At 46.0% G+C, this 12,184-nt stretch overlaps 2 protein-coding genes across 5 annotated transcripts; both read left to right on the forward strand.

Moving 5' to 3' along the window:
- Positions 1-45: 45 nt before the first annotated feature.
- Positions 46-11,381, forward strand: LOC118366812 (tripartite motif-containing protein 45-like). Of its 4 annotated transcripts, XM_035749526.2 has the most exons (12): positions 46-125; positions 2,393-2,546; positions 2,703-2,894; positions 3,075-3,139; positions 3,367-3,744; positions 3,839-4,093; positions 5,405-6,836; positions 7,057-7,808; positions 9,073-9,202; positions 10,130-10,244; positions 10,345-10,471; positions 10,927-11,381. In XM_035749526.2, the coding sequence occupies exons 7-12, from the start codon at positions 6,346-6,348 to the stop codon at positions 11,112-11,114; spliced, it is 1,803 nt and encodes a 600-aa protein (XP_035605419.1). In that variant the 5' UTR covers positions 46-125; positions 2,393-2,546; positions 2,703-2,894; positions 3,075-3,139; positions 3,367-3,744; positions 3,839-4,093; positions 5,405-6,345; the 3' UTR covers positions 11,115-11,381. The 4 variants fall into 4 exon arrangements, with proteins under 4 accessions (XP_035605419.1, XP_035605420.1, XP_052349340.1 ...); XM_035749527.2 differs by lacking the exon at positions 2,703-2,894; XM_052493380.1 differs by lacking the exons at positions 46-125; positions 2,393-2,546 and having other exon boundaries at positions 2,687-2,894.
- On the forward strand, positions 1,426-4,113 carry LOC127914889 (V-set domain-containing T-cell activation inhibitor 1-like). Its single transcript, XM_052492634.1, has 4 exons — positions 1,426-1,520; positions 3,075-3,139; positions 3,367-3,744; positions 3,839-4,113. The coding sequence occupies exons 1-4, from the start codon at positions 1,426-1,428 to the stop codon at positions 4,111-4,113; spliced, it is 813 nt and encodes a 270-aa protein (XP_052348594.1).
- Positions 11,382-12,184: the final 803 nt, after the last annotated feature.

Genomic DNA, 12,184 nt, shown 5'->3' on the forward strand with positions numbered 1-12,184 from the left:
CCTGTGGATGTATTTCAAGGCCTACCTTCAAACTCATTGCCTCTTTGCTTGCCATAAAAACAAAATCAGCCAAGACCTCAGAAAAGTCTGGTTCATCCTTGGGAGCAATTTCCAAACACCTGAAGGTATGACGTTCATCTGTACAAACAATATTGAGTTTGAGTTTATTTTATTTTTATAGGGACAGTACACATTAATCAACGTTTCAGTAAAAGTGCCGGTTTTAGCCAGCCGGCTAATTTTCAACCGCAGTCCCTAGGCAGGTATAAACACCATGGGACCACGCAGCCATCATACCACTCAGGAAGTGACCCATTCTGTCTCCTGGGAGATAAATGTACTTTGGTGAGAAAAGTACAAATCATTCCCAGAACAACAGCAAAAAGCTAGACTACGGTTTGCAACTGCACATGGGGACAAAGATCGTACTTTTTGGAGAAATGTCCTCTGGTCTGATGAAACAAAAATATAACTGTTTGGCCATAATGACCATTGTTATGTTTGAGGGAAAAAGGGGCACGCTAAAAAGCCGAAGAACACCATCCCCAACCGTGAAGCACGGGGGTGGCAGCATCATGTTGTGGGGGTGCTCTGCTGCAGGAAGGACTGGTGCATTTCACAAAATAGATGGCATCACAAGGAAGGATAATTATGTGAATATAATGAAGCAACATCTCAAGACATCAGTTAAAGCTTGGCTGGAAATGGGTCTTCCAAATGAACAATGGTCAGGCATACTTCCAAAGTTATGGCAAAAGGACAACAAAGTCAAGGTATTGGATTGGCCATCACAAAGCCCTGACCTCAATCCTATAGAAAATGTGTGGGCAGAACTGAAAAGTGTGTGCGAGCAAGGAGGCCTACAAACCTGACTCAGTTACAACAGCTCTGTCAGGAGGAATGGGACAAAATTCACACAACTTATTGTGGGAAGCTTGTGGAAGGCTACCCAAAACATTTGACCCAAGGTAAAAAATGCAAAGGCAATGCTATAAAATATTAATTGAGTGTATGTAAAACTCCTACCCACTGGGAATGAGAAATAAAAGCTGAAAGAAATTATTCTCTCTACTATTATTTTGACATTTCACATTCTTAAAATATAGTGGTGATCCTAGCTGACCTAAGATAGGGAATTTTTACTAGGATTAAATGTCAGGAATTGTGAAAAATGTAGTTTAAATGTATTTGGCTAAGGTGTATGTAAACTTCAGAGTTCAACTGTAGGTCAGCGATCTCTAAGGTACAGGGTAGTGTAGAGGGTGATAGCCGGCTAGTGACAGTGTCTGAGGTTCAAGGCAGGGTACTGGGTGGAGGCCGGCTAGTGGTGACTGTTTAACAGTCTGATGGCCTGCAGATACACTATGAGCTGTTTATCAGTTTCTGTCCCAGCTTTGATGCACCTGTACTGCCTCCTCCTTATAGATGTCGTGGAGTGCAGGCAGTGTGCCCCCGATGAGGCGTTGGGGTGACCGCACCACCCTCTGTAGAGCCCTGCAATTGCAGACGGTGCAATTGCCGTACCAGGTGATGATACAGCCTGACAGGATGCTCTCAATGGGGCATATGTAGATTTGAGGTTGAAGTAGATCTGAGGTTGAAGAGGTGCTGGCATCAAGTTTGTTACCAACAGGCTCCTCAACAGCTTCTTTCCCCAAACCATAAGACTGCTAAATAGGTAAACAAATGGCTACACAGACTATCTGAGTTCACCCTTTTTTAATTTTATTTTTGACCTGTCTCTATGCACACTCAAAGGGCCCTACACACTCACACACACTGGCACTCACTTCATATTTTGCTCACACACACACATAATATGCAAATACATTTATACTGACTCTACACACACACACACACCCACTCACATATAATCATCATATACGCTGCTGCTACTCTGTTTATCATATTTATCATATATCCTTATGCCTTGTCACCTTACCTCTATACATATCTACCTCTATCACTTCAGTATCCCTGCACATTGTAAATATGGTACTGGAACTTACTTTCTTGTGTGTTTTTGTTCTACTGTATGTTATTTTTAGTATTATGTTATTCATTACTGCATTGTTGGGTTTAGAGATGGCAAGAAAGGCATTCCACTGTACTTGTGCACGTGACATTAACTTGAAGGGACCATTTCAGGTCGTCAGTAATGTGCATGCCGCGGAACTTGAAGCTTTTGTGACCCTCCACTGCGGCCCCGTCAATGTGGATGGGGGCTTGCTTGCCCTCTCTGCTGTCTCCTGCAGTCTTATCAGCACCTTCGATTTGTTGACATTGAGGGAGAGGTTATTTTCCTGGCACCACTCCACCAAGGCACTCACCTCTGCCCTGTAGGCTGTCTTGTCGTTGTTGGTAATCAGGCCTACCGCTGTTGTGTCGTCAGCAAACTTCGTGATTGAGTTGGAGACGTGCGTGGCCACGCAGTCCTGGGTGAACATGGAGTACAGGAGGGGGCTGAGCACGCACCCCAGTGGGGCCCCTTGTGGTGAAGATCAGTCAATGGTCTACGCTCCTATGGAGCCAAGGGCTTAAGCCAAGTAAGTCTGCTTATATCCCTATTTCTTCCCTCTGGTTAAAAAATGTTAATGGTAAGTCAGTAAGCAGTGCACAAATACCTAAGTGACAATATTTACTCAAGGAGAGTCCCTCGCTTTCCTGAGTACAGGGTTTGATATTACATGAATGACATACAGTGGGTGAGGACTTCCGATGTGGAGCTACAGTCGATCTCATACAGTATGTAGCTGCTGCAGACGACACATCACATGGATACTGTATGTGGACTCTGGTAAAGGGAGCAGCTGGAACTATCATAACCCTGCTAAAAAAAGAGCCAGCTACCATTGAGGAGCCATGGCCTCATTTGGACAGATAATCTTGTGGGGGTGAGGACACAATGTGTTTAAAAAAAATATATATATATGGTTGTTGTTGTTTGAGGCCCAGCAACAGCTGTGCTTTTTATCACCAACAAATACATAGTGAGATTAATTAATCATTGGATATTGTGATGTTCAATTGACTTGGAAAGTTATTGATAGTTTCACCCCCATCTCCTTTTGCAGCTTGATAGTCAGTATCTTCGTAACTGCTGGACTCATCATTCTCATCTTGTCTGTGTCATTTTCAGGTACGTAGTGAGCATATATATTGACTTGTCACCATCATTGTCAATATTCATGTGATGTCTCTGTTAACATGTATTTGAGCATATGTGAGAGTGCATGTGTACCTGTGTGCATTTGCCTGTGTGTGTGTGTGTGTGTGTGTAACTATAGTTCCTATGAACTGCACACATCTCTATGTATGGAACTTAAGCTTCCTGTATGTTATATTATGCTGTGTGCTGTCCTCTAGGTCAGGGCTTGGGGGGTTCCAAGGGCACTGTGGATAGCATTGACAAGTGGCCCATCGGGTACTTGGGAGAGGATGTCATCTTGAGCTGCAAGTTCAAGACTTCCACTAACAGCAGGGAATCGACCAGTCAGGTGTCAATCACCTGGACGAAGGAGGGGCTAAGTGAAGTGGTGTACAAGTATGATAAAGGAGCAGTCCAGCTGACGGAGCAAAACCCCCAGTTTAGAAATAGAACCCTGCTGTTCTCAGATGCCATAGGTGGAGGCAATGCCTCCCTGTTGCTGAGGGACGTAAAAGTGGGAGACAATGGGGTGTACTACTGCAGTGTGAGCACTCCTAGTTGCTCGGGAACTGCCAGTGTTAACCTCAGAGCTGCAGGTAAGGAGCCAACTTGTTAGACATTCTCAATATTTCACACTGAATATTGAACTGCACACAAAGTAGCCTACTCTGAAAATATGCTTCACTTCAGCTTTCTCAGCCCCCAAATTCAAGCGGGTAAACACTACCCTAACGGCAGAGGCAGAGAGATGGTTCCCCAAACCAAACATCACCTGGTTGGATGTCAATGACAACGTCCTGAACGAGAGTGAAACTAGCTTCTTCAACAACTCCGCCGGGATAACTCGATTCATCAGCTCCCTTCAGCCAATCAAATTGTATGGCAGCTACACCTGCATCATCCAAAACCCTCTGGTGAAGGCCATCTCCCAGGCAACCATCAAAGGTCCAGTAAACACCTTTTAGAGAAAATACAATTTTATACTGAGAAAATACTTGGATGAGAACTGCATGTTAGACAACTCTCATCCAGTTTAAAAACACTTACACAAGTTAAGTCATTCACTCAGAGGACACCTACACACTCTTCAGTCTATTTCACCACAACAACCCGGCCAAACATGACAACTAAATAAAGATGCAATTAAAGTGGCGTTTAACCCTACCAATGACTGTGAGCTCTCTAGGACATAACTAACAGAAGTAATTGAGTATACAAAACATTAAAAACACCTGCTCTTTCCATGACATAGACTGACCAGGTGAATTCAGATGAAAGTTATCATCCCATATTGATGTCACATTAAGGAATGATTTTGAACCCTTTAAGACATGTCTTGTGTATGGGTACCATTCAGAGGGCGAATGGGCAGGACAAACCCTTTAAGACATGTCTTGTGTATGGGTACCATTCAGAGGGCGAATGGGCAGGACAAACCCTTTAAGACATGTCTTGTGTATGGGTACCATTCAGAGGGCGAATGGGCAGGACAAACCCTTTAAGACATGTCTTGTGTATGGGTACCATTCAGAGGGCGAATGGGCAGGACAAACCCTTTAAGACATGTCTTGTGTATGGGTACCATTCAGAGGGCGAATGGGCAGGACAAACCCTTTAAGACATGTCTTGTGTATGGGTACCATTCAGAGGGCGAATGGGCAGGACAAACCCTTTAAGACATGTCTTGTGTATGGGTACCATTCAGAGGGCGAATGGGCAGGACAAACCCTTTAAGACATGTCTTGTGTATGGGTACCATTCAGAGGGCGAATGGGCAGGACAAACCCTTTAAGACATGTCTTGTGTATGGGTACCATTCAGAGGGCGAATGGGCAGGACAAACCCTTTAAGACATGTCTTGTGTATGGGTACCATTCAGAGGGCGAATGGGCAGGACAAACCCTTTAAGACATGTCTTGTGTCTTAAAGGGTGCCTTTGAACGGTGTATGGTAGCAGGTGCCAGGCACACCAGTTTGTGTCAAGAAGCGCTGCTGCAGGGTATTTCACAGTCAACTGTTTCCCGTGTGTATCAAGAATTGTCCACCACCCAAAGGACATGCAGCCAATTTAACACAACTGTGGAAAGCATCAGGAGTCAACATGGGCCAGCAACCCTACGGAATGATTTCGACACCTTGTAGAGTCCATGTCCTTATGAATTTAGGCTGTTCTGGGGGGGTCCTAATGTTTGGTATACTCAGTGTATGTTTGGCAGTGTGCATACTGTACAGTCAGCATCTTTTTTTAAATTACAGATACAGAGATATCAGCAAAGACTTTCTTCTCCTTCAATACTTCAGCTGCACCACCCATACTACGACCTCAATGGCACGTTCTCGCAGCTACGGCCAGTGTTTTTCTCTGGATCTACCAGCTAACCTGAAACACATTGACACCAACTGCTCCTCATAGCCTACAGTCAAGGTTACTAAAAGTACTGTGGTCTGATGGAATTTATGTTGGATATAACAAGTGGAGATACAGTGTGTGTGCATGGCTATAGGTTATCTAATAAGTGGTGAAATTATAGTTACAGCAGCAATACTGTAATTACATAATAATAACAATTACTTTTTTTCCTATGGGATTCACTGTGGCAATCAGTCTACTGGGCTATCAGTGTAACACGTGAATCTATAGGTCTATAGTTTCTTTTTTTTACAATAAAATGTAAATGTTTTTAAATGGTTTGAGTTTGGTGCTTGTTGAAGTTCATTCTGTGTTCGCTGCATGGGCCATGCATGGTCTTTCAAACCGGTAGATGGGGCCTGCGGGAAGGATATTCTGAGTTGAGGGGCCTGGGACGTCGATTAGTTCTCTGCTTCAGATCGCAAACAACTTCAAACCACGCCTGGGGGTGCAACGGCTGTTTTTCATTGGACTGGAGAAGAGGGTTTCATGTTTCAAGGAAGAGAGAACGTACCTAGTGTGGAGTATTACGGAAGAAAAGTTGAGGGTGTAGGAAACAGTGTAACAATAGTTATAGGCCTATACAGTCCTACACTGAATGTTATTTTGGTGTTAAGGTATTATGCTTGGGTTTTCTGTTGCCTACTAACGTTAACTGTAACCTAGGCTACTGATATAGTTGCAAATTGGTAGCCTAGGTCGATTTCTGACACCGGTAGTTTTTATTCTTAAACAAAATCCGGTATCAAATTGTTTTTAAAGAAACGAGACAATAATATAAAACACAATGTCACACTGTGACCAAATTTTGGAAAAAGATGTGGATTCCTCGCCAACCGCGACCACAAACTCGAGCTCTAAAAACGGAGATAACGGGGACGCCGTTATCAATGCGAGGGCAGTGTGCCGCGTTTGTAAATGTTTATATCGCGAGCCTAAAATTATGCAGTGTTTACACACCTTCTGCGCGGACTGCGTTCGTCAACTGGAACCATTTTCGGTGTCTTCGGGAGTACACAATGGTAAAGCGGTCCCTCTGGAAGGCGAGCCGCCCTCTGCCGTCACCGTTCTCTGTCCGGAGTGTGACTCCGAGGTGGACATCCCGTTGTCCGGAGTGGACGGGCTGACCACTGACCACTTGGCCCTGGACGAAGTGTTTCTGGAGACGATGATGAGCAAGAACTCTGTGGTATGCGACCTGTGCAGCGACGGGGACGCAGAGAAGCGTTGTGAGGTGTGCAGTGTCAACCTGTGTGAGTTTTGTATTCAAGCACACAGGTGAGTGCATAAAAAATATTTATAACTCATGTTCAATGTTCCAACATTGTTGCAAGTTAACTAGTCTAGGATTATGTTTTGTTCCCGACTTCCATTTAAGCTTTGAGCTGGCGACTTGCCTTTTATTACATGATAACCGTAGGCAGGTAGGCTACATGCACTTACAGTGTAATCAAGTGGAACCTATGAGTTCACAATCTCCACCTTCTTTCCTCCCCAGGAGACAGAAGAGGACGTCGTCTCACACCGTCCAGTGTCTGGAGGACCTGAAGACCCAGGGTTGTCTCTCTCGGCCTGTCCTGTGCTCCCTCCACCCTGCCCAGGAGCTGCGTCTCTTCTGTGAGCCCTGTGACCTACCTGTCTGCCTGGAGTGTGCCGCCACCTTCCACCGCGACCACCGCTGCCTCCCCACACGTGATGTCATCGATCGCCATGGGGGCCGTATCCGGGATTTGGTTACCGGGCGCCTGCGGCCACGGCTGGACCAGCTGGAGGAGTCACTGCGGAAGGTGGACCTATCCCAGGAGACCTTGCAGACCAGGGTGGATGCGGCGGTGGACGAGGTGCGTTCCTTCGCACGAGGCTATGCTAGCGCTGTGGAGTCGCACTGCCTGTTGCTGCTACGGCGCTTAGAGGAGCTGGGTCTGCAGCGCAGGAGTCATCTCCATCTGCAGAGGGCGCAGCTGCAGCAGGCCCTGTCGGACACCCGCGGGGGGGTGGAGTTTGCAGAGCGGCTGCTGACGTGCGGGTCGGACGCAGAAATCCTCAGTGCTAAGGACGTGACCCTCCGCAGGCTGGCTGCCCTGATGGAGACTGGTTACAACCCCCCCCCAGAAGCCGTCTGCCCCGATGAAGGGAGCAGTATTTGCTTCCTGCCACAGGAGAGTGCAGGCGAGGTGGCGGGGTACCCGATGGTGGGGGTGATCCACACCAAGACCCTGGAGCTCAGCAGGTGCACCATTGAAGGGGAAGGTGAGACCCCAACCAAGGTCCCATCCAGAAACAACCCTTAGCCCCTATGCCATATTTCCCCTAGCCCCTAATTCTGAGGCAGTTCTCCTGTCCCACTTTGAACAACCCTGAAGGCAACCTCTTTAACTATACTTAGGAGATGCTCTTTTACACACACACACACACACACACACACACACACACACACACACACACACACACACACACACACACACACACACACACACACACACACAAACAAACAGAGACCGTAGGCAATTATACAGTATGTAAAGGATAAGTAGTGGATGACATTCCTGGTCTTTATGGAAACATTTCAAGTGGCAGGTACTTGCTTTGTCAAAACACAGGTATTTGAGATATACCCCTCTCTTTTGTTGTGGTACACACACACACACACACACACACACACACACACACACACACACACACACACACACACACACACACACACACACACACACACACACACACACACACACACACACACACACCGCTCTGCAGCAGCATGCCCACTGTGATAGTACAAAGAGCTATTCCCTGCTGTGGCTAATGTTTGCCTGCTGAGCTGGAGAAGCATGGCTTCAGCAAATAGAGACTCTCTCTGTGTCAAAGTCAACTACCCCTAGTTGTATTCATTTAAATATATGGACAGATGTCAATCCATAAAGCAGGTGTGTGTGTTTTGTCTGTGCCTACTACAGGGCCTTGGAGAGTGTTTGTGATAAGAGTTGAAAAAGAGAACCTGCAGCCCATGTCACTGTTTCTTTACTTCCCCAGTTTCTGGGCTTAAGGATAAGTATGTTATAGAATTAGTGCCCATGTTTAGCGTTTATAAACAAAGCTGTAGATTACACATCAGGAAATACAGGCTTAAGCCACTCTTATCAATAATACAGTATTTACAAATGTGTGCCCATGTTAAAACCACACAGGCTCTTCGATTAAAAGATTGGAAGTCAGGGGTTTGGCCCACTTTAGTGTAGGACAAGCAGTAAATTGTGTGTTAAGAGCAACAGCTGCTGGTGCAGTGTGACAGGGTGCATGGCTGTCACCAGAACACACACACAAAGCCACACCACCAGTGTCTAGATCAGAGTGGCTTTATGTGCTTATGTATATACAGAGCCTTCTACTCAAGTGTTATCCAAAAAGGTGTTTCAGGGTGAAACAACCTTTGTCAGCTCTGAGAGGAAAGTAATATGAACGTGTGTGTGTTTGTGTGTGAGTGAGAGACTGACCTTTAACCTGTCCCTGCCCCCAGGTCTGCAGCGTGGCAGGGAAGGCCAAAGAGGGGAGTTCACCCTGGTGTGTAGAGACTTTGCTGGGGAGCAGATGGGTCGTGGAGGGGAAGCTGTCCTGGTCAGTATGGTCCACAAGGAGAAGAAAGACTGGTGAGGAACCAGATCATCTGCAGCACACACATCTACCAAGTTCTCTTGATGAACATTTGTTATTTAGTCCGGATCATTATGAGATGATGCTGTTAAAAAGGAGTCATACATGTAAGTGGTACCATGCGTTATAACTACATCATCAAATATATCTGCTGCGTGCCTCCCGGGTGGCGCAGTGGTCTAGTGCACTGCATCGCAGTGCTAGCTGTGCCACCAGAGACTCTGGGTTCACATCCAGGCTCTGTCGCATGCAGCCGTGGGGCGACGCACGAATTGGCCTAGAGTCGTCCGGGTTAGGGAGGGTATGGACGGTAGGGATATCCTTGTCTCATCGCGCACTAGTGACTCCTGTGGCGGGCCGAACGCAGTGCATGCTAACCAGGTCGCTAGGTTCACGGTGTTTCCTCCAACACATTGGTGCGGCTGGCTTCCGGGTTGGCTTCCGGGTTGGATGCGCGCTGTGTTAAAGAGTGCAACTTGGTTGGGTTGTGTATCGGAGGACGCATGGCTTTCGACCTTCGTCTCTCCCGAGCCCGCACGTCTCTCCCGAGCCCGCACGGATAGTAACTACTAACAATTGGATACCACGAAATTGGGGAGAAAAGGGGGTAAAATAAAAAATATATATACTGTATCTGCTGCTGTCTTTCGGATGGGACGTTAAACGGGTGTCCTGACTCTCTGAGGTCATTAAAGATCCCATGGCACGTATCGTAAGGGTGTTAACCCCGGCGTCCTGGCTAAATTCCCAATCTGGCCCTCAAACCATCACGTGACCTAATAATCCCCAGTTTACAATTGGCTCACCCCCCTCCTCTCCCCTGTAACTATTCCCCAGGTCGTTGCTGCAAATGAGAATGCGTTTTCAGTCAATTTACCTGGTAAAATAACAGATAAATAAATAATTACTTGTGTCCTCTGTAGCAGAGTGGAGGCGGCGGTGGTGGATAACAATGATGGCTCCTATTCTGTCTCCTACACCCCCATGGAGCCAGGGCCCTACTCTGTGTGGGTGTGTGTCAAGGCCCTACACGTTAAGGTACTGTACAGTATTTGATAATGACGGTAATCGTGACAATCAAGATTTAGTAATAATACTATGCTTACTTAATGACTCTGGCAATCGCTTCACCCTCCAGGGTTCCCCCTTTGTCCTGAATGTGAGGAGACAGGTCCGGTGGCACCGTGGAACATTCCACTGCTGTTCCTTCTGCTCCAGTGGGGGTTCTAAAGAGGCCCGTTGTGGCTGCATGGGAACCATGCCAGGTAGGTACAGCAGACTACAGGGTACCTGGCTACGTATGTTTAAAATTGGACATATAGGTACGCTGAATAGGAAATATACACTTATCTGCAGAACTCAATGGCAAGGCCACATCTAGTACTGGTGCAGGGATAATGCTAGGTATGTCCTCTAGGGACAGTATGCCAAGTATGTGCAACAGAGTAAAGGCTACTAAAGGACCGGTACGCTAAGTATGTGCAGAATGGGTAAATGTCACATCAGGTGACAGTAACTCGTTACGGCTCTGTGTCTGTCATTATGTTCCCCATGACATTATGCACCAGCCAGATTTACTAAGCATTTGCAAATGTGCACCTGCTATTTTCCAAAGTGAATGAACACAGACGGTCACGGTAGCTTTGCTTTTCTTCTCTTACTCTGAAAATATCAGGTACAAAGTATGAATAGTACTCTCGCTTTTTGTGTGTGTGCGCAGGAGGGTTCCAGGGCTGTGGTCACGGCCATAAGGGTCACCCCGGTAAGCCCCACTGGTCGTGCTGTGGAAGTACGGTGGAGGCCTCAGAGTGCCTGCCACAGAGTGTCATAACGGCAGTGGGTGGAACAATAACAGCAGTGGGGGGGACAGGCTCGCCTCGGGGCCACCTCAGGACAGTGGAGCTCTGAGGGACAGGGCCAGGACACCCCTACCCCCACCAGATATCATGGGTCTACAAATCAACCCTTTCAAAATTTCTATTTATTTCTATTTTCAAGATGTAGATTTTATACACACTACACAAAACAATATTTGTTGTGATCTGCTACTGTAGGCAACTATTCTGTCGTTTCTATTGTTTTGCATATGCATGTTACATCACAAGACTGATTTAGTGCCTTTCATGTATTTGAAAGACCATTATTTTTATTCTGAAATAAATAACACTGAAATAACTTAATGTGTCGTACAATATTAACAGTTATGAGGTTTCTATCCTGAATACAAAGCATAACATACAGTTGAAGTTGGAAGTTTACATACACCTTAGCCAAATACATTTAAAACTTAGTTTTTCACAATTTCTGACATTTAATCCTAGTAAAAATGCCCTGTTTTAGGTCAGTTAGGATCACCACTTTATTTTAAAAATGAAATGTCAGAATAATAGTAGAGAGAATAATTTATTTCAGCTTTTATTTCTTTCATCACATTCCCCAAATAGTATTTGGTAGCACTGCATTTAAATTGTTGAACTTGGGTCAAATGTTTCGGGTAGCCTTCCACAAGCTTCCCACAATAAGTTGGGTGAATTTTGACCCATTTCTCCTGACAGAGCTGGTGTAACTGAGTCAGGTTTGTAGGCCTCCTTGCTTGCACACATTTTTTCAGTTCTGCCCACACAATTTCTATAGGATTGAGGTCAGGGCTTTGTGATGGCCACTCCAACTCTTGTTCTTAAGCCATTTTGCCACAACTTTGGAAGCATGCTTGGGGTCATTGTCCATTTGGAAGACCCATTTGCGACCAAGCTTTAACTTCCTGACTGATGTCTTGAGATGTTGCTTCAATACATCAACCTAATTTTGCTTCCTCATGAAGCAATCTATTTTGTGAAGTGCACCAGTCCCTCCTGCTGCACCCCCACAACATGATGCTGCCACCCCCGTGCTTCATGTTAGGGATGGTGTTCTTCGGCTTGCAAGCCCCCCCTTTTTCCTTCAAACATAACGATAGTCATTATGACCAAACAGTTCTA

This window comes from Oncorhynchus keta, chromosome 34, assembly GCF_023373465.1.
Source record: "Oncorhynchus keta strain PuntledgeMale-10-30-2019 chromosome 34, Oket_V2, whole genome shotgun sequence".
Lineage (NCBI taxonomy): Eukaryota > Metazoa > Chordata > Actinopteri > Salmoniformes > Salmonidae > Oncorhynchus > Oncorhynchus keta.

Excerpts from the sequence above, each read along its gene's own strand:
- LOC118366812 (XM_035749526.2), top strand. The coding sequence starts at position 6,346 with ATGTCACACTGTGACCAAATTTTGGAAAAAGATGTGGATTCCTCGCCA. Across the intron at positions 6,837-7,056 it reads TTTTGTATTCAAGCACACAG|GAGACAGAAGAGGACGTCGT; the intron begins GTGAGTGCATAA and ends TTTCCTCCCCAG. Across the intron at positions 7,809-9,072 it reads GTGCACCATTGAAGGGGAAG|GTCTGCAGCGTGGCAGGGAA; the intron begins GTGAGACCCCAA and ends CCCTGCCCCCAG.
- LOC127914889 (XM_052492634.1), top strand. The coding sequence starts at position 1,426 with ATGTCGTGGAGTGCAGGCAGTGTGCCCCCGATGAGGCGTTGGGGTGAC. Across the intron at positions 1,521-3,074 it reads TTGCAGACGGTGCAATTGCC|CTTGATAGTCAGTATCTTCG; the intron begins GTACCAGGTGAT and ends CTCCTTTTGCAG. Across the intron at positions 3,140-3,366 it reads CTTGTCTGTGTCATTTTCAG|GTCAGGGCTTGGGGGGTTCC; the intron begins GTACGTAGTGAG and ends GCTGTCCTCTAG.